This window comes from Pan troglodytes, chromosome 3 (assembly GCF_028858775.2).
Source record: "Pan troglodytes isolate AG18354 chromosome 3, NHGRI_mPanTro3-v2.0_pri, whole genome shotgun sequence".
NCBI classification, from domain to species: domain Eukaryota; kingdom Metazoa; phylum Chordata; class Mammalia; order Primates; family Hominidae; genus Pan; species Pan troglodytes.
The window spans coordinates 40,098,788-40,123,031 of NC_072401.2; the positions used below are offsets into that span (position 1 = coordinate 40,098,788).

The following is a 24,244-nucleotide window of genomic DNA, read 5'->3' on the forward strand; positions in this document are numbered from 1 at the left end:
TTTTTATTTTGTGGAAAACAAAAGTAGAAAAACTAAAACCCCAAACTCCAGAAAAAATCCTAAAAAATGTTTTTTCTTAAAAAATACTGTATGTCTCTACTCCTCTCCCTCCCTCCCAACAGCCCTTCTTGTGTTCTTTTCTAAGTGCCTTACCCCCCCACCCCCATGACTATCCATTGTTCTTGCTATTGTGCCCCCACTTCCCAATATCTATCCAGGATGTGCACCCCATGTTCTCTTACCTGGCGTCTTACATTTTTCTCCCTCAAATTTCAGCAAGCCTCATACTTGCAGTCTCATTTCGCCAGCATGCAAGAACTGTCTCCCCCTTCCTTTTCTGGGACTCAATAATCTTTTCCCCTTAACCACTCCCTCACCCCAGGCCTATTATAAGCAGGAGCATGTCCTCGTGCCAAATTCCCTCCCTGTTCCCACCCCCCCCCCCCAACCCTTCTTATCTCGAGAAATGTCAGAACCTTCCCCTGGGCAGGCTTAGCCAGGAATAAAACATTTTTGTCTTCCCTCGTTCTATAGGACCCTTTTCCCTCCCTCCACATACACATGCGCCTCTAAGAGAAGGAAATCTTTCTCTGGGACCCCGTATTCCCCTGGCCTACTCCAAGAACCCTGTCCCCCGCTCCAGCTTCTAGCACTCTCAAGAGCAACAACAGTCTTCTCTCCAAGGAATCATCTTCCCTCTCTCAGGATGTGTGCATCTGCTCAGCCTCCCACTCTTACCTTTCTGCCCCAGACCCCCCACCCCCCAATTCTCCTGGGCCAAAGAGCCCTTTCCCCACCCAACCCAGGGACCCCAGCCTCCGGGCCTCCACGCCTGCGCGGCTAGCGGATGAGGACATTAATCTCGGCCACACTGGTCTCCAGCACGTTCTCGGCCGTGGTCTTGCCGTGTTGCTCCTTGAGATGCCGCCTAATGGCAGGCTTGTGGGCGAAGCGCATGTCGCAGTAGGAGCAGCGGTAGGGCTGCGCTCCCGAGTGCAGGTTGAGGTGGTCGTGCAGGGTGGACTTCTGTGTGAAGCACTTGCCGCACCTGCTGCACGGGTGTGACTTGACACCACGATGCACGTTCCTGTGGTGGTTGAGGTTGTTGCTGTGGTTGAACTCCTTGCCACAGCGAGGGCACATGAAGATGAAGTGCTGCTGCCGCATGTGGAAGACCAGCTTCGCCACGCCCTGGAACACTTCCGGGCACTTGGTGCACTTGATGTTCTTTAAGGGGTTTCCACCTGAGAAGCTCCCAGGCAGGGGTCCCTGGCTGCCCCCCGCCCCCCGGGCAACCATGGCCACCGCTGCTGCTTCCACCAGGCCCGAGGTGGCCCCCACGCTGGCCCGGCCTCCCGGAGTCAACAGCAGGCTCTCCCCTTCTGCGTTCTCCGACAGGCTATAGCAGGCCTTCACCACACCCTGCGGTGGGGCTACAGTGCTGGGGAGCACGCTGCTCTGGGCCAGCTCCCCAAGGTGGCCACCCACGGAGCCTCCAATGCCCAGGCCCCCTCCCAGGCCTCCAGGGGGCTTGAGCCGGTGTGCGATGTCCAGGGCCGACTCCACCTTGACGATGCAGATGTCAGATACGTCCTCATCCTCATCCTCTTCCTCGGCTTTCAGCTCCAAGTCCTCATCCAGTGGGAACTCCAGCTTCACTGGCCGCAGGAGTGGAGGGGATAGAGGAGGTGGGGGTGGGGGCTTCGGGGCTAGCTTTGGGGTCCTGGCTGGAGGGAGGAGGGACTTGTTGGCGCTGACGCTGCTCACAAGGCTAGCCTCACGGACCCCATCCTCTTTGAGGCCTATTTTGGGCTCAGTGAACTGGCTGAGGGCATTCCGGCATTTCTCCACCACGTGCTCCATCTGCAGGTAGGAGGTGGCTGTAAGATAGTTGACGATGTCCCTAACAGCGAATTCCAGGGTGCCCGTGTAGCAGGAGAGAAGCAGGTCGGCCACGATGCGTGCACTGTGCATCAGGGAGACCTGCAGCTCCGAGCTGGGGGTAAGCAGGAACTGGTCCCGCAGGAACGGTGAGCAGGCGGCTAAGATGACCTTGTGGCCTCGAAACTTGAGGCTGTCGGCCACAATGGTCACGTCGCAGAACCACTTCTCTGCCCGGAGCTTGTTCATGTTCCGTAGCGTAGCGGCCTAGTGGCCGGGCAGCTGGAAGCGCAGGACTTCACCCCAGAGGCCATTGTGGTGGGGGTGGGCAACCCTGGCCCGGTTCCGCGCGCTGTTTTTTTTTTTTTTTATCCCCTATTTTCCCCAACCCCGCGGGGCCGGAAGCGCCCCCCACACACGGGCAGAGCCTGGGCAGCATGCAGGCGCGGGGCGCGGGAGGGTGTATGGGGCGCGCTCGCGCTGGCGGGGCCGGCTCCACGTGGGCGTAAAGGGGTAGGGGCGGGAGCGGCTCATGCGGTGTGTTCCCGGCCTCGCGCGCGCAGCGACGGCGTCGGCTAGGACTCAAACCCTGGAGTTTATGATTCAGTAGCTCTGGGATAGAGAAAACTTCCCAAGGGATGCTGATGCTGCTGGTTGGATGAACAACACTGAGATCATTGCTTTAAGACATCCATTGTTGGTTGTTGGCAATAACTTAACTTTTTGGCTAGGGGTGGAGGTGTAGGAGACAGAGTCTGGCTGTCTGCCTTAGGCTGGAGTGCGGTGGCGCCATCTGGACTCACTATAACCTTCGTCTCCCAGGTTCGAGCGGTTCCTGCCTCAGCCCCTCAAGTAACTGGGATTACAAGCATGTGCCACCACATCTGGCTAATTTTTGTATTTTTAGCAGACAGTGTTTCGCCATGTTGCCCAGGCTGGTCTCAAACTCCTGGCCTCAAGTGATCTGCCTGCCTCGGCCTTCCTAAGTGCTGGGATTACAGGCGTCAGCCACTGCACCCAGCCTAAATTAACTTTTATCGTAGGCATCTAGGGAAGTGCTATTTATGTACCAAACTTGGGAAAATTGAGAAAACAGTCACTAATTTTTTCTATTTTGTGGTTCAAATCAGGAACCCAGTTGAAAAAGGCTGGTTTAGAGTAATTGGCTAGTCGTCGTGGCTCACACCTATAATCCCATCACTTTCGGGGGCTGAGGTGGGAGGACTGCTTGAGCTCAGGAGTTCAAGACCAGCCTGGGTAACATGGTGAAACCCTGTCTCTACCAAAAAAAAAAAAAAAATTGTTTTTAATTAGCTGGGCGTGGTGGCATGCACCTTAGTCCCAGCTACTCAGGAGGCTGAGGTATGAGAATCACCTGAGCCAAAGAGGTCAAGGCTACAGTGAGCCTTGATTGTACCACTGCACTTTAGCCTAGGCAGCGTGAGACCCTATCTCAAAAAAAGAAAAAAAGAAGAATGATCTAATTTACATGGTAAAAATGGGCATTCTCTTTACATGTAACATTTTTAATATGTCCACGTATTTATACATACCTCTATTAATTGATAAAGCAACTTTTTTTTTTTTAAGATGGAGTCTCGCTCTGTCGCCCAGGCTAGAGTGCAATGGCATGATTTTGGCTCACGGCAACCTCCGCCTCCCGAGCTCAAGCGATTCTCCTTCCTCAGCCACCTGAGTAGCTGGGATTACAGGCACATGCCACCACGCCCAGCTAATTTTTGCATTTTTTGTAGAGATGAGGTTTCACCATGTTGGCCAGGCTGGTCTTGAACTCCTGACCTCAGATGATTGCCCGCCCTGGCCTCCCAAAGTGTTGGGATTACAGGCGTGAGCCACCGCGCCCAGCCAGTGAGACAACTTTTTTAACAGAAATGCCAAGAATTATTGCTAGACAGGTAGATACTATTTTTTAGACAAATATTAGCTTTATAAAGATATTTTCCTTATAAATACATTTAGAATCATAAATTAAGTGATGTAGTTTAATCCAAAAAACTTGTCCTGTTTCAGAATGTTATGGAATGATTTCATATTTTCTTGAAAATATGGCTGGGCGCGGTGGCTTAAGCCTGTAATCCCAGCATTTTGGGAGGCCAAGGCGGGCGGATCACAAGGTCAGAAGATCAAGACCATCCTGTGTCTCACAGTGAAACCCTGTTCTACTAAAACTACAAAAAATTAGCCGGGCGTGGTGGCATGTGCCTGTAGTCCCAGCTACTTGTGAGGCTGAGGCAGGAGAATTGCTTGAACCAGGGAGGTGGAGGTTCCGGTGAGCCGAGATCGCGCCACTGCACTCCAGCCTCGGCGGCAGAGTGAGACTCCATCTCAAGAAAATAAAAGAAAAGAAAAAAGAAAATATATTTGTTTCATAGTATCTTGTTTTTAGAGTGCCATTGAAAGAAAGCCTCACATGCTATTAGTACTAATGATTTATCACTTTAACTTTGTTTAGAGAAATGGATAGAAAATAAGTGAGTGGATAAAACTAACAAGAAAGTGGCTGGGCGCGGTGGCTCACGCCTGTAATCCCAGCACTTTGGGAGGCCGAGGCAGGCGGATCACGAGGTCAGGAGATCGAGACCATCCTGGCTAACACAGTGAAACCCCGTCTCTACTAAAAATACAAACAATTAGCCGGGCGTGGTGGCGGGCGCCTGTTGTCCCAGCTACTCGGGAGGCTGAGGCAGGAGAATAGCGTGAACCCGGGAGGCGGAGCTTGCAGGGAGCCGAGATCGTGCCACTGCACTCCAGCCTGGGCGACAGAGTGAGACTCCGCCTCAAAACTAAACTAAACTAAACTAACAAGAAGGATCTTGGCAACAAGAAAAACAAGGACAGTTCAGAATTCGAGTTGTCTTAAGAAATAGAAAAGCTGGCCGAGTGTAGTAGCTCACACCTGTAACCCTAACCTTTGGGAGGCCAAGGTGGATGGATCACCTGAGCTCAGAAGTTCGATACCAGCCTAGGCAACATGGCAAAACCCCGTCTTTACGAAAAAAGGAAAAAACAACAAACAAAAAAAAAAACGCTGGGTGTGGTGGTGTGTGCCTGTAGTCCCAGCTACTCGTGAGGCTGAGGCAGGAGAATCGCTTGAGCCCAGGAGGCGGAGGTTGCAGTGAGACAAGATAGTGCCACTGCCCACTCCAGCCTGAGAGGCAGAGCAAGACACTGTCATTAAAAAAAAGAAAAAAGGCCGGGCGCAGGTGGTTTCTCATGCCTGTAATCCCAGCACATTGGGAGGCCAAGGCGGGCGGATTACGAGGTCAGGAGATCGAGACCATCCTGGCTAACACTGTGAAACCCCGTCTCTACTAAAAAAAAAAAGACAAAAAATTAGCTGGGCGTTATGGCGGGCCCCTGTAGTCTCAGCTACTCTGAAGGCTGAGGCAGGAGAATGGCGGGAACCCGGGAGGCGGAGCTTGCAGTGAGCCGAGATTATACCACTGCACTCCAGCCTGGGCGACAGAGCCAGACTCCGTCTCGGGGGAAAAAAAGAAAAAAGAAATAGGCAAATTGTAAAGTAGGGAAGAAAATATATGATAGGCAGATACATAATTATAAATGTCTATGACTTAACTATATAATTAAGATAAAGATCTAAGTAACTTTTAGCTCTACAATTTTTTAATTTTTATTAAGAAAATACTTTGCTTTTGCCTGCAGAGCCCTCTTAATTGGGATATTTTCATGTTTTGCATTTTAGGGCAGCTGCAATGACTCTCCGCACGGTATTATTGTCATTGCAAGCACTATTGGCAGCTGCAGAGCCAGATGATCCACAGGATGCTGTAGTAGCAAATCAGGTAAGATGGCCGCTTTTGAAAGACTTTCTTATATTATGTATGAGTCTCTAACCACTTCAGTGGTTTGCACATTAACACATGAGCATACTCTATTGAAACTAAATTTTGAAATGGTTTTCTTTCTTGTGGTAGGATTATTTTGTCAGGTGTAATAGTGAAAACTTAATAGACTTTTAACATCCTAGTTTAATTGGATATAGATGCTGTTTTCCTAACATGAGTATTTTCAAACACATAAAGTCAAAAGAATTACATAGTGAACACCCATATTCCTACCATCTAGATTCTATGATTAATGCTCATGTATGTGTCCATCTTTTTATCCTTCCTTTCAGTGATGATCCCTCCCTGCTAATAATTTTAATCACCTCCTATCATGGGACTTACGTGACATGGCACAGTTTCCGATGACCTTGTAATTTGTTGAACGGAATAAATATTTTTCATTTCGCTTTCTAGCTACAGTGGCTGAGTTTATTAGTTACAACAGAGACTGGACCTAAGTTATTAGTATCTGACCCGTTAAGAAACAGTTTGCTGGCCAGGTGCGTTGGCTCATGCATGTAATCCCAGCACTCTGGGAGGCTGAGGTGGGTGGATCACTTGAGGTCAGGAGTTCCAGACCAGCCTGACCAACGTGGTGAAATCCTGTCTCTACTAAAAACACAAAACTAGCCTGGCGTGGTGGCACACACCTGTAGTCCCAGCTACCTGAGAGGCTGAAGTGGGAGAATCGCTTGAACCTGGGTGGCAGAGGTTGCAGTGAGCTGAGATCACACCATTGCACTCCAGCCTGGGTGACAGAACGGGACCCTGTCTCAAAAAACAAATTTGCCAACACCTACTCTAAGCCATTGGAATATAATGGACATTTTTTTTTTTAAACTTAGAAAGTTTTTCTTCTCTTGACTTCTAAGATATTACCCTCTTTTCTTCCTCACTTCATAGCTGTTCTTTGTTAGTTCCCACAATTATTTCCCTCCCTACTCGTCTTTCTTAAATGTAGTTCCTCAGTTCTGACCTTGTTACCTTTACTTTCTGTACACACTCACACTTGGATGATCATATCTGTACTGATGTTAGTACCTGTACATTGATAAAATGTTTAGGCTTGCCCTCTCTCCTAAGCACGAGAGCCTGGTGTTTAACTAAATTGGTAGGTGATGGTATCATAGAATGATAGGTTTGTAGGATTTATGATACTGCATTCAGTTTTGGCAGTGTTACATTCAGGTATCCAAGGAACATTCATATGGTTAACCACCCAAGTCACAGCCTTTGGAGTTTTTCTCTGTGTCTCCTTTGCTCCTGTTGATAACCATTCCCTGTATCATTCTGTCACTATATTTACATAATTACTCTGATTGCCATAGGTCACTTTTAAAAAATTGTTTTTCAACTGCTCTGATAGATCTCCTTTTCTCAACCTCTTTCTTCCTTTCTCCATCTTCTACGTTGCTATCAGGTAGCTTTATAAAGTGCAAATCTTACTTCACTAACAAAAACTTGTTCGTAGCTCTACTGTCATCTACTTGAGTCCAGATTCTTTAGTTTGCAGAGTTTTTCCATGATCTGAACTCTGCTTTATTTCCTAAATTCTTGTTTTCTTCAAACTCATGCTTTTTCAAGCATTGCATTCATTTTTACATATTGTATCCAATCTACCATATTTCCTCTGCCTGAGGAAACTTCCTCTTGGCAAACTTCTTTAACCTATAAGATTTTAATTTATATATTATCTTTCTTCTTTTCCCTTGAAGATCTGTTTATATATACATGTATATATCCTTGTCAATATATTCTGTTATTTGTCTCAGAGTACTTCCAATTAGGGTTTTCCATGTTTTATATATGTGCTATTTGTTCATATTTGTTGTTATAAGCATGGCTTGTGTTCCAGCTTTGCTTTCCTATTGAGCTCTAAGCCTTACACGTTGAGGTTGGACTCAAGGGTTTCTTTTAGCTCCTAAAATAGTTCAATAATTTGACTTATTTCCTTGTGATGAATAAGTGGTAGAAACTAGATTTATCGTTTTAATATGTAATAGATTTAAATATATAAATTACTTTTAAAAGAAATATTAAAGTGAATTGAATAGTTAGTAATTTATACTTTGCTTTACTAAGTAATGGTGGTTCCAAAGTATTTGATAAATTTACCTCTTTCCAATGCATATGGGAAGTCTTTTAATAAAATTACTCTATTGTGAGTTTATAATCATCTCAAGTTATGTAATAAGTTAGGACTTTGCATGTGGGGTTTCCATAAATCACTGTACACTAATGCAGCTGTAAGAAAACAGAAGAATCTAGTTGTATTCTAGCCTGGGCTGTGGGTAATACAAAAGCTGGTTACATCGTAAAAAATTATTCTAATGTCCACATATTTTTATAAGCTAGTAATCTGTGTTCAGTTGTATAATGTTTGCTGCTTTCCAGTGTTTGGAACATCTCTTAATACCTCACTTAACCTAATTTTAGTTTTGCTAGTTATATTTGTTGAATTTGGAGATTAAAGTAGATTAATGTTACTTGTCTTTATTATTGTCAACACAAATTGTGAGTCGAAGCTTCAGGTTAAGTGGTCTTTTCTCGAGTGACATAGGTTGTCTATAATGCAAAGTGAATCACATTTTAAATGTAGATTTGTTTTATTTGGAAAAGTAGGATTGTAGGCGATTAAGAGCTGAAATATATCAAATATTATAACTGTAATGTCATGTCAATCAATTTTTCCCCCCATATAGTACAAACAAAATCCCGAAATGTTCAAACAGACAGCTCGACTTTGGGCACATGTGTATGCTGGAGCACCAGTTTCTAGTCCAGAATACACCAAAAAAATAGAAAACCTATGTGCTATGGGCTTTGATAGGGTAAGTACATAAGGGCATGTTGATTTTGATATATTGATTGATTTTAAATTATTGCAAATTCTTGGCTGACAAAAGTGGTTTAGAAAATAAGAGAAATTCGCAGCCTGGGCAACATGGCGAAACCCATCTCTACAAAAATTAGCTGGACATGGTTGTGAGTGCCTGTAATTCCAGCTACTCTGAAGGCTGAGGTGAGAGAATCCCTTGGGCCCAGGAGTTCGAGGCTGCAGTGAGCAATAGTCATGCCACTGCACTCCAGCCTTGGTGATAGAGCAAGACCCTGTCTCCAAAAAAAAAAAAAAAAAAAAAAAAAAAAAAGGAAAATAAGAGAAAATCTAGTTTTGGTAAACATATTTTCTGTTTTCAAAGTCAGTGATTTTTTAATTTTTACTAATTACTGTCATTGATTTTAGAAGCTTTCCATGCACTGCAAATGTAAATCAACTTACAGAAAAGAAACAAGGTGTTAATTCCCAGTATAAAGAGTGAATGATTCAGTATTGTTTAAATGTTTCTTTGAGATTTAATTTCCTGTCCCCTTTTCTTCTCTACAGAATGCAGTAATAGTGGCCTTGTCTTCAAAATCATGGGATGTAGAGACTGCAACAGAATTGCTTCTGAGTAACTGAGGCATAGAGAGCTGCTGATATAGTCAAGCTTGCCTCTTCTTGAGGAGCACCAACATCTGTTATTTTTAGGATTCTGCATAGATTTCTTTTAAACTGGCATTCTTGCCTAATGATGTTATCTAGGCACCATTGGAGACTGAAAAAAAAAAAATCCCTGCTCTGTAAATAAAGCTAATTAAACGTCTGTGTAAATTTAAAAAGGGGAAATACTTTAATTTTTTTTCTTAATAGTGTAAAAATTCCTTGAGCTAAGCTAAAACCATGGAAGAAACATGCTACTTTAGTGTTTAGCAGTGTACCAAGACTAGCAAGAGTTTGCTTCAGGATTTTGTTGAATAATTAAGATAATATTTTGAGTGTGTCAGGGCCATTCAAATTGTTGGTGTTGCATCACAGCTACCTTAACTGTTTTTAACATGGATCCTCTGTGCCTGTGAATTTACTTGCATGCTTGTACTTGACTTCTTAGGATGGGTAGCTGAAAAGACCACCATTTTAAGCATTTGAGAATTCTTAAATATGAAATTTATTCAGAATTGAAGATGGTGACCTATTCAGAGCCTTTTTGTCCTTGTCAACAGACTGGGACATAGTGTCTGATTCCCCCGACCCCACCCCCACCCCCGCCTTGCCACACACAGCTAATATTCTAATGGTAAATTTCTCTGTATTAGGTGGGGAAATGTGCTGAAGGACAGTATGTATCCCTTGCTTCATTTTTAGGTCGTAGGTTTGGAATGTCTTGTCCCAGTTCTTCAAACACTCTTAAATTTTTCCTAAGTAATGTAAAAATGGAACTGCCGATTTTATTTCTCTTGCAAAAATAGTAAATACTTGATGTTACATTATTCCCAAGTTTAATGAAAGAACCCAACTTAGTTTTTCAGTGAATTTGACACCTATTTTTTAGTGATGAAATTTTTCTTTGAGAACTGGCAAGGATGCAGTCAGCTGTTTGCAGTTTTTAGCCTGATTTTGGGGTCTATAGAGATTGCTTTATTGGATACTTCAAGTCATTCTTGCTTGCACTTCCCCTATTGACACATGAAAGCTGTGTTGGTATTTTATTGTACATACTTCAGATGCACATAGGAATAGAAGTGTGTTATAAATCTAGCTTTCTTTATGATGTTTCTGATAATACGAGAATTGAAAACTTTACCTTCTCTTGTACATAGTCAGACTATTTGTATTAAATTTACATTTCATTCTAAGTTCAAAAGTTTGAAAATTATTAGTTTTGCAAGATCAAACACTAATGTAACCATTTTATGAAGGTTGAAGTGGATTTATGCAGGCAGTTCTATATATAGAAATACAATTCTTTTTAAATTTTTAGGACCAATACAAAATAACAAAAATGTAATGGAATCAGACTGAATTAAAGTAAGGCTGTATATTGAAAGTCATATTATAAAAGGTTTGCTTTCTTTAAGTGTTATTTATCTTAAATTATAATCGTTAAATGTTTGGAAGATAATTTTTGAATCAAAACGTCAGCATAACTTCATTTGACTTCTCAATAATCTTGATACTAGAAGCAATAAAAGAACCATTATTAAATATATTGTAATGTTAAAGATGTGAAGGTTCTTCCAAAAATTTGTAAGGCTTTCCTAATTAACAGTAAACTCTTATAGTTGATATTATTACATACTAAACACAAGTTGCTGTTTTTTCCCCATATGTTTGCTTACACATGTCTTTATACAATCACCTCTTTTTATTGCTGTAGTTTATTTTCTAAAGATGCCAAAGGAAACAAGATTTTTCTTTATTTATTTTAAGTACCTGAAACCTTGTACTTTATATTTTGAAGTAAGGTGGGATTGTGTGAAAATGTGGATGGTTTTTCTCCAGTGTTGGTTAGAATTACTTTAAGTGGCGGGCAACTTGGTAGTATTAGTAGAATTTGGGTTTAAAAATATCAGACACATCTACCCAGTTTATTTTTTGCCTGTATTATCAGGGTATATTTAATTGTCCTGTGGTTAAACAAAGGTGAGAGAGCTCAGAGGTTTCTAAAGGTCAAGCATTTTACATATATACATACATACATGCTCTTGGAGGCAGCTATATCCTGCTTTGATTTTTATGCACATGAGCCCTATAGGGTTATATACTCATCTAACTACACTTCAGCATCCCCAGTGCCCAAGAAATTGGAAAGTACAATATTTGGTTTGAGACATTCTTCATAAAAGATTCTTTATTATAAAAATTTACCTCATTTACATTTAATGTGATGATCTTTTTTTTCCTTTCTGGTATATTTCCCACTGTACTGTTTGGTTTTTGTTATTCTCTTGTCTGTGGGTAGATTTAGTTACCCAAACATAGAAACTAAAGCAATTGCTTTTTTCCTCTGGTCTTAAATATGTTTGGACAAAAAGACACTAAAAGATCAGGCCTAGGGGAAAAGTACCCTGGTGGAAATTATTTTTGTAATTCTTAATATTTTTGAGTTGGCTCCGTTTGTCAGTTTTAAAAGCCTCAAAAATTATGTTAAAAAAAAAATCCAGTGAAATCCCATTTAGGGCAGGCCGATTTGTTAGAAGTCACTGATGCTCCAGTAGGCTTTTGTTATAATCAGGCCTGTTTCCTGAGTATGTGCCTCTTTTAAAAGAAGAAATAATTAGCTGTATAGTATTTCAGTACTGATGAATGAGTGAATGAATGAATGAATGAATGGCAGTTAGTGGACCCAAATAAGTATTCAGTGGTATATAAATATTTGAGGAACTAGGTACTGAATTAGGTGCTCTGAGTTGGCACCCCGAAATGTTTGGAATCACGACTATGATTTACTTAAACACATAACACATTCAAGGATATATAAATGGAGTCTAAGTATTTTGCTTTTGAAGAGAATAATCTATGAAATGAAAGACTTGATTTTTTTTTTCATTTTTTAGAAGTAATACACATTTATGATTGTTGGCACATAAAACTATGCAAAATAATTCTTTTTAAGTATCTGTAAGAAAGAATTGGCAGTTTAAACGGATTTTGCTTATTTATGCACTACAGAATGCAGCATACTGTATTACTGTTGAGGCTGCTTAATAAGTTTACCAATGTGAAAAGCAGATCTTGGGTATAAGTGTATGCCTGATTTGAGCTTTTAAAACTGTGCAGTAGGTGTATGGTAATGTTTTACAATCCTATGTAGCAAAATAGGAAATTATGAATTTTTGTTGTTATTGTTTTAAAGATTTAAGATGGATTGGGGTAGGGAACAGCTGGAGCCAGGTATACCTTCTAGTATGTAGAGGGAAACAATGTTTAGATAGGAAAAAGGAAGCCATCTGTTTACAGTTAACTTTATTTCATGGACTTCTACAAAATGTTGTATTAATCACTTTTTCTAGTTCAAGGAATTTCAATTCCAGGGTACAAACCATTGATTTAAAAATTATGTTTCCATTCTTTTTAGTATCAGTTTAAAGTAAATGCTTACCATCAGCCAGTTGCTGTCACTGGGAAGAAGGCAACTTGAAGTATTTACTGATAAAATAGCCTTTATTCCCAAGTGTGACTTTTCTTCAGTGTCTACATATTATGTCACACGTTCTATTTGCACTGCTGCAATATAGATCAAAGATCTTGTGGCATAGGGGTAGGGGAGTGTTAGTATCTCCCTTGTCCCATTTGTTCTGTTACTGCTTCATTGGACTGATATACCCTCATGAACTTGCAATCACCTAAATGGAAGTCTTGAATGTGTCACCTTTTGCTTGGTTATTTCAACCATGCTGCTATATATAATCAGGTGTGGCACAGTTTGTCAGTTTGATTATAGGTGTGAGTGGATAGAAATCATTACACTGTGCTGTTAACGATCCTTGTCTGCTTGCTGTTACCTACTTTTTACAGGCATCATAATAAAAGCTAGACTATTTCTTTGGGGGGAAAGAGACGTATTTAATGTAATTTAAAAAACTTTTCCAATAGAAAATGAAATATTATTGAAAATAATATCTATTTTTTAGCTTTCAGCAATTGATGGTGCTTTGTTGTGGTGTCTGCTGGAAGTCTACTGCCATTATAGGGAACCTTGCTTGTTAGCTTCTCTAGATCTCTATTCTAAACAATCTGTTAGTGATGATAAATTCTGTAGGAGGGTCTATTCTGAGCCGTTAACTTCCTGTAAGGGGAAAATGGGTGGGTTACCAGAAATACCATTGAAGCAGGGTGGGCTGTGGGGTGGAAGGTTGGGGTATTTGTCTTGAGAATTAAAAACTACGAAACACTTTTGTACACAACTGATTTTTTAAAAAATAAACACATTTTTAAAGATGTTGAATTTTTCCCCCCTTATTGGGAATTCTTAAAAATAAATGCATGCATGTTTTCCCCTGAAAATGGTTTATATCTTATTTCTGGGTACTCATCTGTGGACAAGCAATTAAGTCTTACTCTAAATAAGAACCAGGCAGATATTTCTCCTTCACAAATTTCATAGTGATTGACATATAAATGCAGTAAGTTGTATCAGATCTTTGAATTTAAAAACATTGAAATTTAGTTCTAATTAAATTTACTAAAAGAACATATTTGCTTAGGTTCTAATCCAAAATTTAGAGTAATTAAGAGTTAGTTAAGTAATACTTTGTATTCTGTTTCCATATATGCTTTCTGGAAAGTTGCTCGGTACTGTCAAAAAGACTGAATTGTTTCAGAAAGTCCAGGGTTTAATCCCAGCTTTTACTCAAGAGCAGAGAGCCTGGACTTTTCTGAGCCTCAGTTTCCTCATCTAGGTAAGATATTTGCCCAGTACTTCGTAGCGTGTTGGTGAAGATCAAATTAAATGATTGATGTAGCTATAAAACTACTTAATATATTTGTATAGACGTTAATATAATTCTAACACTAAATTTTGGCTAAACTATGAAAGTATTACTCTGTTCCTAATCTGAAACCACCAAGAGGATACCTTGTTTGAAAATTGTGGTTTGGCAAAATAGCTATTTTTTGTTATGTCTGACTATTTCAAAGGTCCATTGATTGGTTATTATCTGTAGATTGACCCTTCCTCCATAAATGCTGATAATTAGAAGACACTTTGTCAGGGTTTGTACAAATTATTTTACATGGCAAAACTGATTGTGTCTTTATGGTATTTGTAACCAACTCACAGCAGGCCTATAGGTTTCTTTGCCAAGAAATGGAATTCCTCCTGACCTGGAGTATCAATATGAAGTGTTCTTTTTGTGGAGTAAGACTGGGTCTTTAGGTACTAAAAATCCAGGATAACAAATAGAATTCAAAGCTGGGTGTGGTGGCTCACACCTGTAATCCCAACACCTAGGGGGGCAGAGGCAGGTGGATCATCTGAGGTCAGGAGTTAGAGACAAGCCTGGCCAACATGGTTAAACCCCATCTCTACTAAAACCAAATATTAGCTGGTCATGGTGGTGCGCGCCTGTAATCCCAGCTACTCTGGAAGCTGAGGCAGGAAAATTGCATGAAAACCTGGGAAGCGGAGATTGCAGTGAGCCAAAATTGCACCACTGCACTCCAGCCTGGGCAACAGAGTGAGAATTTAAGGAGCTCTCATGCCCTGGCAATAGATACTCAAATTTAAAGAGCATCAGACATTTGGCACTTGTTTTGTTTTGATCATCAGTGAATTAGTTTTCCAGTGAATAATATGAAAATTATTAAGGATAACTTTCTTAAGGTATCAGATAAAGTCAAATGGCAAAGTTTGCAAAATGACACAAATTCAGGATAATTGCTGAAGTGATTATTAGCTGGAGCATGGTTGATTATCTTTGCCAGTGTGGTGGCTCACAACTGTAATCCCAACACTTTCGGAGGCTAAGGAGGGAGGATCACTTAAGCCCAATTGGAGGCTGCAGTGAGCCATGATCCACCACTGCACATCAGAATGGGCAACAGAACAAGACCCTGCCTCCAAATAAAAAAAAAAAAATTATTCCAGTCCGGGTATGGTGGCTCACGCCTGTAATCCCAACACTTTGGGAGGCCGAGGTGGGTGGATCACAAGGTCAGGAGTTCGAGACCAGCCTGACTCACATTGTAAAACCTCGTCTCTACTAAACATACAAAACAAAAATTAGCCGGGCATGGTGGCGCGCGCCTATAATCCCAGCTACTCTGGAGGCTGAGGCAGGAGAATCACTTGAACCCGGGAGGTGGAGGTTGCAGTGAGCTGAGATTGCACCATTGCATTTCAGCCTGGGCGACAGGGCGAGACTGTGTCTCAAAAAAAAAAAAGTATTAGGCCAGGCGCAATGGCTAACGCCTGATCCCACCTGTAATCCCAGCACTTTGGGAGGCCGAGGGGTCACCTGAGGTCGGGAGTTTTACACCAGCCTGGCCAACATGGCGAAACCCCGTCTCTACTAAAAATACAAAAATTAGCTGGGCATGGTGGCAGGCACCTGTAATTCCAGCTACCCGAGAGGCTGAGGCAGGAGAGTCACTGGAACCCAGGAGGCAGAGGCTGCAGTGAGCCGAGATCGTGCCATTGCACTCCAGGCTGGGCAACAAGAGTGAAACTCCGTCTCAGAAAAATGACTGTTATTCCAAATAAACTCATTGCTTTTAAAAGGTCAGTAGTAAGAGTTCATAGTGAAAAAAACTAATTCTCTACCAAACTTTACTACTAGTACACAGAACAGTTTTTAAATAATGGATTTTTGTTTTTAGGTTACCTCCAGGTCACTAAATAATATGCTTATTCCTGTTTAAGTAACTCATTTCTGTTCTGTCAGTTACACCTAGTTATCTCTTGACTCCATGTTTTTATCCCCAACTTTATCTTCACTCAGCAATGGAGTTTAGGTTAAAGGAGGGCTGTCATGCAGAAAACCTTGAGAAAATCAGATGGTTTTGGGGGCAAGTATGTATAGTTAAGGGGCATCCACTCACTGAAGTAAAATTGCTTTGGACTGAGGGCAGAGGAAAGGAAAATGAGTAACTGCAACAAGGGGACTATGGTACCTAGACAAAGGTAGTAATTAGAAGATTAAGAGATAGGCCGGGTGCCGTGGCTCATGCCTGTAATCCCAACACTTTGGGAGGCCAAGGCAAGTGGATCACTTGAGGTCAGGAGTTCAAGACCAGCCTGGCCAACATGGTGAAACCCTGTCTCTACTAAAAATATAAAAATCAGGCCGGGCGCAGTGGCTCATGCCTGTAATTTCAGTACTTTGAGAGGTTGAGGCGGGCAGACTACATGAGGTCAGGAATTCGAGACCAGCCTGGCCAACATGGTGAAACCCTGTCTCTACTAAAAATACAAAAATTGTAGACGAGTGTGGTGACGTGTGCCTGTAGTCTCAGCTACTTGGGAAGTTGAGACAGGAGAATTGCTTGAATAGGCAGAGGTTGCAATGAGCCAAGATTGTGCCACTGCACTCCAGCCCACTGCAGCCTGGGAGACAGAGTGAGACTCCGTTTCAAAATAAAAATAAAAATACAACAGTCAGCCAAGTGTGGTGGTGGGCATCTGTAGTCCCAGCTACTCTGGCGGCTGAGTCAGGAGAATCGCTTGAACCCCAGGAGCGGAGGTTGCAGTGAGCCAAGATCATGCTACTGCACTTCAGCCTGGGCAACAGTGAGAGTTCGAGACCAGCCTGGCCAACATGGTGAAACTCCATCTGTACTAAAAATACAAAATTAGCCAGGCATGGTGGTGTGCGTCTGTAGTCCCAGCTACTCGGGAGACTGAGGCAGGAGAATCGCTTGAACCCGGGAGGTGGAGGTTGCAGTGCGCTGAGATCGCGCCACTGCACTCCAGCCTGGGCGACAGAGCAAGACTGTCTCAAAAAAAAAAAAAAAAAAAAGATTAAGAGATAGGTGAGAGAGATTATAAAAAGAACAAAAAGGCAAGGTGTGGTAAAAGAAAATCAGGTTATGAACCTATTGAGGGCAGAGTAGGAAGGATAAAAGTGCCTATGTGGGAAGATTCTGTGTAGAGAGTACAGCTAAAAATCTTGGCCCCAAATGCTTTGTTAATCCTTTTAATTTGTTAAAAATCATTAAAGGGTCGGGCACAGTGGCACATGCCTGTAATCCCAGCGATTTGGGAGGCCGAGGTGGGTGGATCACCTGAGGTCGGGAGTTCAAGACCAGCCAGGCCAGCATGGTGAAACCCTGTCTCTACTAAAAATACAAAAATTTAGCTGGGCATGGTGGCAGGCGCCTGTAATCCCAGCTACTCAGGAAGCGGAGGCAGGAGAATCGCTTGACCCCGGGAGGCAGAAGTTGCAGTGAGCCACGATCACGCCATTGCACTCCAGCCTAGGCAACAGAGGGAGACTCCATCTCAAAAATAAATAAATTGTTAAAGTCCAGTTGATTAAAATGTTGCCAGTACTGCTTTCTGTCCCCCATTCAGTGCAGTAAAACTCTCTTCAGGCTCATGCCTGTAATCCCAGCACTGTGGGAGGCTGAGGCAGGTGGATTGCTTGAGCCGAGGAGTTAAGACCAGCCTGGGAAACATGCTGAAATTCTGTCTCTACAAAAAAATTAGCCAAAAATTAGTCGGGCAGGGTGATGGGCGCCTGTAGTCCCAGGTACTCAGGAGACTGAGATGGGAGGATCACCTGAGCCCAGGAGGTCGAGGCTGCAATGGGCAGTGATTGCATCACTGCACTCTAGCCTGGACAAAGTGCAAAGCAAGACCCTGTCTCCAAAAAAGAAAACTCTTCACCGGGCCTTTTCTCTTTGGGAAGCTTCCTCTTTTCCCAAGGGTAACTTATTGTACTCTTTACTACTTTCCATTGTCTTATTTCAGTTTTTTTTTTTTTCCCTTCATCTAGATGTTCTTCCCTTCAGTACTTCATCCCCTAAACTATTTAAATATGTTTGTGTATTTCTCCTCTTTTCCCTACTCTGTTTCCCATCGCATTTGAAAAATACTGCATCCTGAATAGATTGCTTCCTTATCCTTTTCTTTTCTTTTCTTTTCTTTTTGAGACGGAGTTTGCTCACGTTTCCCAGGCTGGAGTGCAATGGCTCGATCATGGCTCACCACAACCTCCGCCTCCCGGGTTCAAGCGATTCTCCTGCCTCAGCTGGGATTACAGGCATGTGCCACCATGCCTGGCTAATTTTTTATTTTTAGTAGAGACGGAGTTTCTCCATGTTGGTCTTGAACTCTTGACCTCAGGTGATCCCGCCTGCCTCGGCCTCCCAAAGTGCTGGGATTTACAGGTGTGAGCCACCATGCCTGGCCCCTTTTCTTGTTCTTTGTCTCTTACAGTTTGGGCCTGGCCCTTCCAGATTATGATGACTGGCATTGTCAAACTAAGAACTCAGGTTTTCTCTCTTAAACTGCTTGCTTTGCTTTTATTTTCCTAAGCAATTTTAGTAATAAAAATGTGCTCATTTCCGAAATCATAAGCTGTAACCATACCTCCTTGAATTCACTTAGTATTCTGAAGTATTCTTTCAGTGTACTATTTTTAGCTCAGTAAAAATGAGCTAATACTCCAGCTGGGCATATAATTGTTAATATTCATCTTTTAAAAACATGGAAATTATAGTTCTTTAAAGTTTCTTTACATAAACATTTGAATGACTATAAGGAGACCATTGAGTAGGGCTGCCATATTTTATGGCAGTTAACCTATTAGGTATCTAGATTGTTTCTGATTTTTCTCTGTTACAATATTGGTCCATGGACTTCTGATTAAACATGGTGGATAGCACAAATGTTTTAATACTATAGTTGTGTCTTGAGACTTAAGCAAAATGACATTTAGAGATACAAAGCTCTAAGGACAAAGAATGGTAGATAAAAGGTCAAAATACTTTTAGAAGATGGAAAGTGGACGGAAAATATGTACTGACATAGTACAGTAGAGCAAGTTCAAACCTAACTGTGGGAATACTGATGAGAAGCAAGCCAGTTTACTCCTTACAGCTTAGAACTAGACAGTGGAGAAAAACAGGCCCTACAGAATGACTGAGAATGGAGATTGGTTAAAAGTTTGTATTCTTAGGCCGGGCGTGGTGGCTCAAGCCTGTAATCCTAGCACTTTGGGAGGCCGAGGTGGGCGGATCACGAGACTAACACGGTGAAACCCCGTCTCTACTAAAAATACAAAAAATCAGCCGGGCGTGGTGGTGGGCGCCTGTAGTCCCAGCTACTTGGAAGGCTGAGGCCGGAGAATGGCGTGAACCCGGGAGAAAGAGCTTGCAGTGAGTCGAGATCGCGCCATTGCACTCCAGCCTGGGCGACAGAGTGAGACTCTGTCTCAAAAAAAAAAAAAAAAAAGTTTGTATTATTTCTACCCAGTGAGATAGGTAACTAGGTTACTACTGTGCTCTTAACATGGAAGGAAAAGTGCTCTTTGAGAATTTGAAACAGAAATCTTCAGACTGAGAAATGCCAGGCATAAACTGAAAATGAAGATCAACTAATTATACAGGATGGTAGATTCTTAGTTTCTACAATGCTTACAGTTACGTCTCAGGGAGGAGGAGGAAAGATCCTTTTCTATAGAAATTCGGTGTTCCCAGAGAAAAGAACTTCAAAGGGATTCAGACTTTAGAAGAGAAGTTTTTCCAATGAGAAAGCTAAGTTTTCACCCAGTGAGTTCCAAAACATGGCAACTTTAAGTTTCACTAGATTTTTAAAGATTGTTTCCCAACACTAACGACCAAGATCAAAATAGTTTCAACTACAGGGAGAAGAAAACCTGAAAATACAACCGTCTTCAAAGGTAAAATACTACGTCTGTGGAAAAAAAAAACACAAAAAACTAAATGAATTGGGAATAAGAATGGCATCAACTTTCTCAACAACATGTGAAACTACAAGACAAGGAAGCAATGACTTCTAAGTTCTGAGTGAGGCCAAGCGTGGTGGCTCATGCCTGTAATCCCAGCACTTTGGGAGGCCGAGGCAGGAGGAGTGTTACAGGCCAGGGGTTCAAGATCAGCTTGGGCAACATAGTGTTGCCTGAGAAACACCACACCTGTTTTCTGTTTGTTTGTTTGTTTTTTGGCAACATCTCTGCCAAAACAAAACAAAACAAAACAAAAAAAACACCAGGTGTGGTGTTGCTCAGGCAAGAGGATCTCTTGAGACCAGGAGGTCAAGGCTGCAGTGAGCCATGATTGTGCTACTGCACCCCGGCCTGGATAACAGAGTGAGACCCTGTCTCTTAAAAAATAAATATATAAAAAATAAAGTTTTGAGTGAAAAGTTAGATATTGTCAGATACTCAAGATCTCAAATTTTGTCTTCCATTTGGATTTTCTCAGGAAGCACCTGAGTGATACACTCCTCCAAAATGGAGGAGAGTAAGTCATGCAAATGAAACGGGATACAACACAGGAGCTGGCTATTTCTGGGGTGAATGAAGTCCAGAATGCCAGTTGTGCAGCAGCCTTACATGCAGCCATTCCCGTCCATAGGACCAGAACTGTGAAATACTCCAGAATGGAGATCAACAAAATAAATTGATAGGTTATCACATACATCTTATGTGTGTAATTACATTGCGATGAAGTGCAAAGAAGGAATTAGCAAAACTAGGAAGAACTAGTAGAAAAAGAAAACTAATCAAATAGAAAAAGATGTAAAGAACCATTTTTACACCAACATGGCACATGTATACGTATGTAACAAACCTGCACGTTGTGCACATGTACCCTAAAACTTAAAGTATAATAATAATAAAATTTAAAAAAAAACATTTTTAGTAAGCTCATTAAGCAACCAATAATTAGTCATAATGTAAGAAGAATGGAAGTTGGGGTGGACCATGTAAAAGAACCAAGTAAGTACTCAACTACCTTCAAAAAGTATGTTTTAAATGCAGTGAATAAAAGTAGGGCAGGGCGCGGTGGCTTACGCCTGTAATCCCAGCACTTTGGGAGCCCGAGGCAGGTGGATTGCTTGAACCCAGGAGACCAGCTTGCGTACATGGCGAAACCCAATCTCTACAAAAAATACAAAAATTAGGGCGGGCGAGGTGGCTCACGCCTGTAATCCCAACACTTTGGGAGGCTGAGGCAGGCGGATCACGAGGTCAGGAGATCGAGACCATCCTAACATAGTGAAACACCATCTCTACTAAAAATACAAAAAAATGAGCTGGGTGTGGTGGCGGGCGCTTGTAGTCCCAGCTACTCGGGAGGCTGAGGCAGGAGAATGGTGTGAACCTAGGGGGCGGAGCTTGCAGTGAGCTGAGATTGTGCCACTGCACTCCAGCCTGGGCGACAGAGAGAGACTCTGCATCAAAAAAAAAAAAAAATATATATATATATATATATATATATAAAATATATACATACACACAAAAATTAGCTGGGTGTGGTGGTGTGCACCTGTAATCCCTGCTACTCAGGAGGCTGCTGTGAAAGGATCACCTGAGCCCAGGAGGTCCAGGCTGCAGTGAGCTGCGATCGCACCACTGCACTTCAGCCTGGGAGAGCCTGTCTCAAAAAATAAAGTACAATACAGGCCAGGCACAGTGGCTTATTCCTGTAATCTCAGCACTTTGGGAGGCCGAGGTGTAAGGATACGTTGAGGCCAGGAGTCCAAGACCAGACTGGGCAACAAAGCAAGACTCTACAAAATTAAAATTTTTTAAATACAGTATACAGTACATTGGGACATATTGTACACAGTATACATAATTTTTGCCAATTATATACCTCAATAAAGCTGGAGAAAAAAGTGTCTAATTCAATGACTTTTAGTATATTCATGAAGTTGTGTATCTATCACCACTATCAACTTTAGAAATTTTCATTACTTGAAAAAGAAACCCAACATCCCTTAGCAGTCATGCTTTTGTTTTTTAAAATAATATTTTTAGCAATATTTGACTTTTAAAATGTATATATTCCTTTGATAAAACAAAAAATAATGCCATCTTTAACCACTGTATGCATTTCAGATTTTTTCCTTAAGGGCACTCTTCAGAACCTTCCTTTATTGACAGTATTTCCCCATCATGTTGTACTAGTAAATATTACCACTCATGGCCGGGCACAGTGGCTCATGCCTGTAATCCCAGCACTTTGGGAGGCCGAGGCGGGTGGATCACCTGAGGTCTGGAGTTCGAGACCAGCCTGACCAACATGGTGAAACCCTCGTCTCTACTAAAAATACAAAAAATTAGCCTGGCGTGGTGGCAGGCACCTGTAATCCCAGCTACTCGGAAGGCTGAGGCAGGAGAATCACTTGAACCTGGAAGGCGGAGGTTGCAGTGAGCAGAGATCATGCCACTGCACTCCAGTTTGGGCAACAAGAGCAAAACTCTATCTCAAAAAAAAAAAAAGTATATATATACATATATATATAACCATTCATGTATATAAAAGGTTCACACTACTCATGGCAAATATAAGTATTCTCTTCAAAAATACTCATATGGCTGGACGTGGTGGGTTTATACCTATAATCCCAGCATTTTGGGAGACTGAGGTGGGAGGATTGCTTGAGCCCAAGAATTTGAGACCAGCCTGGGCAACATAATGAGACGTCATCTCTAAAAATATTTTAGAAATCAGCTGAGGATAGTGGACCACGCCTGTAGTCCAGCTGCTATGGAGACTGAGGTGTGAGGATTGCTTGAGCCTGGGAGGTCAAAGCTACAGTGAGCTGTGAGGGCGCCACTGCACTCCTGCCTGGGCGACAGAGCAAGACCCTGTCTTAAAAAAAAAAAAAAAAGTTCATATGAAGGTGAAAGTAATGGGGATTTGTGTTTAAGTGAAGATTTGGTGTGGTTGAATGTATCAGATGGCATTTTCAGTATGGCATATTATTTCATTGAATCCTTCAAACAAATTGAGTACTTTTTTTATTACAGTCTTTTTACAATTGAAGAAATAGTATATACAACTCACCAGAACTCAACAAAGCATAACCTGACCAAACCAGGTTTCAAACTTCCTGAAACCAAAACTCTTGCTACCCGGCCGGGCACAGTGGTTCACGCTTGTAATCCCAACACTTTGGGAGGCCAAGGGGGCAGATCACTTGAGCTGAGAAGTTCAAGACCAGCCTGGGCAAAATAGTGAGACCTTTTCTCTACAAAAAAATTTTTTAAAGTGCCAGGTGTGATGGCGTGCACCTGTAGTCCCAGCTACTTGGAAGGCTGAGGTGGTGGGACTGCTTGGGCACAGGACATCAAGGCAGCACTCCATGCGTGCAGAGGATTGTGGCCTCTGCACTCTAGCCTGGATGACATAATGAGGGCCTGTCTCCGCCCCCCCCCCAAAAAAAAAAGAAAAAAAGAATTAACTGAAAATTGGAATTATTCCCACCCTGCATGATTATCTTACAGTCACACTGCTCTTAATCAGCCTTTTAGTGCCTCACTCTTAACCATAAGGGGAACTAAGATTAAAACTTTGAGAAGACCAGCCTGGGGAACATGGCAAAAACCCATCTCTACAAAAAATACAGGAAATTAGCCAGGTGTGGTGGTGGTGTGCGCCTGTGGTCCCAGCTACTAGGGAGGCTGAGATTGGAGGATCACTTGAGCCTGGGAAGTCGAGGCTGTGGTGAGGTGAGATGTTGCCACATCACTTCAGCCTGGGTGACAGAGCAAGACTCTATCTCATAAAAAAAAAATTTAAAAAAAAATTTTTTTTAGAAGAGCCTTCAACATAAAAGAAACCAAGACGAAAAATAACCTGGATGAAACTTAATCTAGGGATCAGAATAATTAAAACAAAAATCTAGTCTGGACGCCGTGGCTCACGCCTGTAATCCCAGCACTTCGGGAGGCCGAGGTGGGCGGATCACGAGGTCAAGAGTTCAAGACCAGCCTGAGCAACATGGCGAAACCCTGTCTCTACTGAAAATACAAAAGAAATTACTGGGTGTGGTGGTGGGTGCCTGTAATCTCAGCTGCTCGGGAGGCTGAAACAGGAGAATCGCTTGAACCCTGGAGGCAGAGGTTGCAGTGAACCGAGATCTAGTTATTGACATTGAAGAAGTCATTGGGCCCATATAGAAACAGGATGCTATAAAAAGGAATTTTAAGAAAATAAGACTGTTAGGAATTCTATAAATTTCTTCTCCAACCCTTCC

General features: G+C 42.2%; 2 protein-coding genes across 6 annotated transcripts in view; one reads left to right on the forward strand and one right to left on the reverse strand.

Moving 5' to 3' along the window:
• UBE2K (ubiquitin conjugating enzyme E2 K) overlaps positions 1 to 13,575 on the forward strand; it is an 85,620-nt gene extending 72,045 nt beyond the window's left edge. For 3 of the 5 annotated variants that reach the window (XM_009447486.5, XM_016950973.4, XM_063808033.1), the window contains 3 exons: positions 5,606 to 5,705; positions 8,453 to 8,581; positions 9,136 to 13,575. In XM_009447486.5, the coding sequence (XP_009445761.1) occupies positions 5,606 to 5,705; positions 8,453 to 8,581; positions 9,136 to 9,210 (304 nt within the window). In that variant the 3' untranslated portion in view covers positions 9,211 to 13,575. 5 annotated transcript variants of the gene reach the window in all.
• LOC104006044 (zinc finger and BTB domain-containing protein 12-like) lies at positions 27 to 3,175 on the reverse strand. The gene has a single exon (XM_063808732.1). The coding sequence runs from the start codon at positions 2,128 to 2,130 to the stop codon at positions 841 to 843; it is 1,290 nt and encodes a 429-aa protein (XP_063664802.1). The 5' UTR covers positions 2,131 to 3,175; the 3' UTR covers positions 27 to 840.
• Positions 13,576 to 24,244: the final 10,669 nt, after the last annotated feature.